This window comes from Austrofundulus limnaeus, unplaced genomic scaffold (assembly GCF_001266775.1).
Source record: "Austrofundulus limnaeus strain Quisiro unplaced genomic scaffold, Austrofundulus_limnaeus-1.0 Scaffold780, whole genome shotgun sequence".
In the NCBI taxonomy this organism is placed as follows: Eukaryota; Metazoa; Chordata; class Actinopteri; order Cyprinodontiformes; family Rivulidae; genus Austrofundulus; species Austrofundulus limnaeus.
The window spans coordinates 117,801-123,805 of NW_013953182.1; the positions used below are offsets into that span (position 1 = coordinate 117,801).

Below are 6,005 nucleotides of genomic sequence, written 5' to 3' on the forward strand. Positions count from 1 at the left end.
GGGTCTTTCTGTGCGGAGTTTGCATGTTCTYCTCGTGCTTGCGTGGGTTTTCTCCGGGTACTCCGGTTTCCCCCACAACACAAAAACATGTACAATAGGTCGCCTTCAGGCCCAGGCCGCCCTTGAAAAAGAGATCTGAGATCTCAATGGGATTTGCCTGGTAAAATAACGGTAAATAAAAATAAAAATAAAAAAATTTACACATAGTCCACCAGGAGGCGCCAACACAAAAGTCAGAGACTTCACATGAGATCTGGGCCATCTTCTGGGGGGAAAGCAGATTACTTCCTACTCGTGAGCGCCCCCTCTGGTGGGGAAACCTTTTGTGGGGATACAAACTTTTTTAGAACACCTGGATCTGTTACTATCTCGCTCTGAAGCACAGAGGAGTGTCACAGGTGAGCTCGTTTCAACTGCTTTTTACAACACGGTCCCATTTCCGGACTCAATAATTTTGCCGACATTTCAGTTAAGATACATAAGTAAAAATATTTATCCAAGTACTACCCCCCAACGTCATGGATGATTTTATGGATTAAATTTTACGTATTATACTTGAATAAATACGGTAGCTACTTGACACCTCTGAAATTAACACATATCAGTTTAAAACAAATACATCAGGTCTGTATACACAAATTAACCGGTAGGATTTGTTCAATTTTAAAAGCAGTTCCACAGCAACCTAAGTGTTTATCCCAAATGATGTGAACAATTTGCTTTGTGCATTTGTAACTACAAAATGGTGTTTTTACCAATAGATAGTAACTTGTTGCATTGTCCTTGCACTACAGTGCAGTTCTTTGCAGTTACTAAGAACCTCAGCAAATATTTCCACAATATATTTCCATCAAGTAACTACTTTGGTCAACTTACTTTTGTTAATGGTCTCTGTACTTGCATGAGGGCAAAGCTAAATGTCTGTCCTTGGTTTTGTCTGTCTGGTCTCTGCACCATTCTGTTACAGGTGGTGACCACAATATGCTGAGCACCTGTTTAATCCACTGGAACACAGTGAAATAACCTCCACTCAGGCCTAAATCCAGTCAGGCCTGCCATTAGCAACCACAATCTCAATTTAAGCCGCCCAACAACAGCAACAAAACACAATCAAAATATGAGACAAAAATTGCACAAACAGAAATCCAAGATTGGGATAATCTTTTCGGCTGACCTTGTTTGTCATCGTCTGAACAACCTTATCTAATATACCAGCTTTCTGTCTACCACATCTCTGAACTTCATTTTGTGATCACTGAATTGCTAGTATGCATTTCTAATATTGCAGTATGCAAACATTTTCAGTGGTGAGAATTTCAAATCCATTTGTTGTATTTGGAGAATAAAGGTTTTAATCTCAGTGGAACAAGCCCGTAAGATTCAAAATACATCTATAGTTATTCTCTGATGTATCACAATGATAAACTAAACATGTTCCTAAAAACTCATATTTGTGTAAGTAAGTTTTGAATGAATATRGCAATTTGTGTTATCGTAATGTTTAAAAAAATCCAAATTATAGACAACAGAACACATCTCTACTCCTGGATCTTTAATTCTCTGGTCTTATTGTCTGATTTCTGCTTCAGTTGATACTCTGCAACCTTCAACATGAAAAGCTGGTCAGGTTACCTTTTTAGGCCTGTTCAAGCATGCAGCGACCCCAGTTACACCTGATGACCATGTCCTAAGGTGTGTCAGTTGATTAGTTCATAATGACCTACAAACTATTGTTATAGTGATTTATGTCCAGTGTTTAATGAAGTTGAAGAGCTCTGCATCATCATGTTCTCTTAAGATAAGGCTATAGATTATAGAACTAACTAAAAGCCTCCTGAGTCTGTGAAACCCTGATCAAGAGTCCCACAACCCTTTGTGGTAAAACAAGAAATACACATTTTAAGATTCTGAAAGTGATTCAAATGTTTTTTTTTTCTTTTTGTTAGAGAGCCACTACGGACATTAGATAAACAGGTTCTCACCCTTCAGTTTCTCCAGAACGCTCTGTCCAGCTCGCTCCGCCACCTGCCCGTCCTCTCTCTGGTACCGGTCATCCAGAAATTCAGCTGTAGCTTCTGACAGGTGGACCTTCCCTGCCACACCCAGCTGCTCCATCAAGTTTGCCAGATTGACGTCATTGGACCATACGTCAAATTTGAAGCGCTTCATCCCCAGGATCCCACACAGGACAGTGCCTGTGTGGACACCAACACGCATGTTGACGGTTTCACATGTCTCCTGACAGAATTGCTCGATGGCCTGGATCATGCCCAAGCCCATCTCCACACAGCAGTAGGCGTGGTCCGTTCTGGGCTCGGGGCAGCCCGCCACACAGTAGTAGCAGTCTCCCAGAGTGCTGATCTTCTCGCAGAAGGTTAGTTCACAGAGTCTGTCGAAACGTCCAAACAGGTCATTAAGGAGGCCCACTAGAGCCGGTGCGGATTTATTGGCCGACATTTTGGTGAAGCCGACGATGTCTGCAAAGAGGATGCTGACAGGTTCCATGCGTTTCATGTTGAAGGGYCGAAATATTAGTTGAGCTCGGGGTATTGAAGTCTTTTTGCGTATGTGATTGTTGTTTTTGGAACTCATGGCGCTTTGAGATTGTAGAGCTCCGCCGCTTCCTCTTACGCCTACTGTGACGGCCGAGGCGGAGCAGGCACCAGAGGAATATCTCTTGCCGGAGTTCTCGCCACCACCCTCGTCGTCACCCTGCTTCATCAGCTCGTCTGCGACTCTCATCGGCATGACAGAGTGGATCATACGCTCTTTCAAGGCCTTCTCCACCTCTAGTTCYTTACCGTGCATGATCGCCTGGCCCACTTTGAGGAACGTGCTACGGGAACGCACCTCTGACATGATGAACAGGTGGATGCCGATGACGTGAGCACACAAGTGGAGCAGACATTTACCAGGTCCCAACCAGAGGAGCGTGTCTTCCAAACTGGACACTTTTCCAGTAGCATCATAGCTTTTCTGAAGCAATGGAAGCCATCCCATAGCCTCAAATAACACAGAATAGAGAAGCCCCAGCATCACTGAGGCATACAGACGAACATGGAGGACACTGTATAACAGCAACAGAACCTCCATGCACAGAGAAAAGGTGCCAACGGGGGAGATGCACGGGATCTGAGGCATGGCTTCTTTGTTCAGAGAGAAATATGAGGTGTTCCCACCAGCAGCCCAGTTGTAGCCAGCAGTTTGTATTTGCGGAGCTAATGTGATGGCAAACGTGATGGCTATTAAGAGCAAAGAGGTCTGGTTGTACAGCCACGTGTAAGGCTTGGTGAAGGTGAACAAGAGGAGGAGTACAAGGAAGGCCAAAAAGGAGGCAGTGGGTGCAAGGAAGGTCCTGGGGCAGCAGCGGTCACTGTTGACCAGGAAGTACACGCCCCACAGTACAGATGCCACTGCCAGGTAGAACAAGACGTATCGAAACCTTTGCTGCGTTTGAGGAAAGCACCCTTTTTGGCAGACCTCCTCCAGGATGGGGGAGTCRAACTTGGGGTCCCAGCACTGAGCGGCTGAGCGTTCAAACAGCGGCGGGGCTTTCTTCTTCACCCTGGAGGTGGAGGTCATGGCTGGTCTGGAGTCAGCTGAGCTAAAGCTGGAGGAGATGCTGTATTTGTGGAGGGTAGGGTTCACTCTGTTGGCAGCCCCACAGCCTCCTCCTCGTCCTGCTGCTCCACTGCTGGCACCCCGAGGCGCCTCATGGTGATGCGTGGAGTTGTTGGCAATCCGAACCGTGACCGCGCCGTCCCCGTCAGAGCCGCAGCTCACCTCCGTGCCAAGAAGCTGCCGGTGCTGTTGCAGAGTGGCCATGTTGACTGGTCTGACGTGTAGAGGGGTGGGGGGTGGGGGCGACACAGAGATATCAAATCTAAATGATTTCTTCTGACGTTCCTCTGACAATCACAGGCGTGTGGCACGGAGGAAGCAGGCGAAACGATGATGGAGTGACAGACAGAGTGGGGGAGAAGGGGGAGGGAGAGCAAAAATAAAACGTGTTTGTTGAAATATTCACACTGCATGAATGGTGAGCACGGCACAGACGGATCGGCGACGCACGCGGCGCCAGCGGCGTGCACACGCACTCACACAAGACGCGCTGTTCCAGTTTCTTGAGCTCACCATGATCTGCTGCCTGGCTTCACTCACATCCACCCCCAGCTCCAGAACACGAGCCGGGCTTGTCTCCCCCCAGTCATCCCTCCTCTGCCTCCTGAGCTCAGCATCCTTCTCGGAGAGGACAGCTTCTGTGATGCAGCTCTGATGCTGACAGATGATCTCCTCTCCTCTGAACGAAGCAATATTTATTTTAGTAAGAGACAAATGTCCCCGTGCCCCATCAGTCTGAAACAAGGGACTTCGATGGGTGTTTGTTTGACAGAGCACATCCAGCTGTCAACAGATGTGCAAGAAGCTCCAAAAGTTACTCTTCTTATCTGAACATGAACATTTCACACTGCCTTTCAGACAAAACCTCATGAGCAGCAAACTGCGTAATACAAAATTATTTTTAAATTATCTCAAAAAGAGACACAGTTTCATCAAGCCTGCACACAGGAAGTGTTTTGCACAGAAAATGCAGTCAATAAAAAAGTGGGTGATGTATAATTACAAAGGCTTTACCTCCCAGGACCTCAGCTCTCCAGCATGGCTCAGTGTGTGGACAGAGGGCCATGGAGGGGCTGAGCAGTCCCACCAAACATGCAGAGTTGTCCGGATCAGAGGCCTGACACAGGCAGGCCTGTTCCCACGGATCCAGCCCCGTTCTTTCCTGAACTCCCTGTCCCAGTCTGCACTGGTCCCCTCTCCACCCGCCCCACCTCTCCCTGCTTTTAAAAAAAAGAGGGTTTCAGGAGGGCTGTCCTATTCAAACAGACATAATCCTTAAAAAAGGAAAAAAAGAAAAGGTATCTCCACTGGCCCAGTTTCAGCTGCCTTCWCCTCTGCTGGGAGTGTCTGCAACTTGTTGCGCGCAGTTTGGCCAAACATGCAGCTCTGGGGCGCAGCCTCGGAACAGGCTGCTCTATAAATAGTGATGATCAAAACTCTTGCAAACAACACGACCAGCAGCCGCAGCTTGGTTTTTTTCTTCTTCCTCAAACTTTTCCCGTCAAACGTGAAGCGTCCTGACGCGTTAGGAGACAACCAGCTGGTGAAACGCGTGCAGAGCGTCAAAGATCGTCCTTCTCGTCTCCAGAAGGCTCTGAAGTTTTTTACTTTTCTTTTCCAGGCCGTGTTTCCTGCGTTTGGAGAAGACTCTCAGAGTCTGTGCTGGTTTGGAGCTGAGGCTGGGCTTTCCTCAGCCCGCATTCCTCTGGAGGAGAAAACCCACAGAGCGAGACTGGGACTGGCCCAGTTCAGATCATCCAACAAAACAAAGAAAATCAAAATAAAAAAACGCTTCTTGTTTGAAGCAGGTCGTCAGGTCCTGGCAGCTCTAGTTTTCTCTGGCACGCTTGTGTCCAACAAACACAGCAGTGCGCCGCTGCGCTCCGGCTGCGTCCTCTTCCGTCCGCCACTGGTCGGCTCCCTTCTCCCCCAGCAGCTCCCAGTTAGCTCTGAACTGAAACCATCTCATCCAGGAGACCGTGCTTCTCCCACCACCGCCACCATCTTCGTTGTGCCCGGGTCGGAAAGGTTTGGGGCCGGCTGCTGGAGGAGCTGCAGCCGTGAAGCTGGCCGCACTGGTGGGCACACACTGCTTCCGGTGGCGTCTTCAACACAACTGGAAAACTAAAACTGCTGCGTGTTGCTTTCTTTTCTTTAAGACCCTTTTATTGTCTGACAATGAGAAGTCAAGCAGTGGCACTTCCAGAAATTATTAGTACAGGGGGGTGGGCCATGGGGGCCACAAAAGTCCTGCAGTGGCCCACCAAAAGAGCCATGAAGAGACAGGAAGCTCTGTTATAATGTTATAAAAGTTTTAAAAACTTAAAAAAATAAAACATGAGTTAGTTCACATCATTTACACAAAACACATGAGATATATGACT

At 47.7% G+C, this 6,005-nt stretch overlaps 1 protein-coding gene across 2 annotated transcripts in view; it reads right to left on the minus strand.

Moving 5' to 3' along the window:
- The window catches only part of LOC106532502 (adenylate cyclase type 9), an 88,941-nt gene extending 82,936 nt beyond the window's left edge, over positions 1-6,005 (minus strand). The window contains exon 1 of one of the 2 annotated variants that reach the window (XM_014028565.1): positions 1,983-6,005. In XM_014028565.1, coding sequence (XP_013884019.1) covers positions 1,983-3,825 — 1,843 coding nt within the window. In that variant the 5' untranslated portion in view covers positions 3,826-6,005. The remainder of the gene's footprint in view (positions 1-1,982) is intronic. The other variant, XM_014028566.1, reaches the window with a different exon arrangement.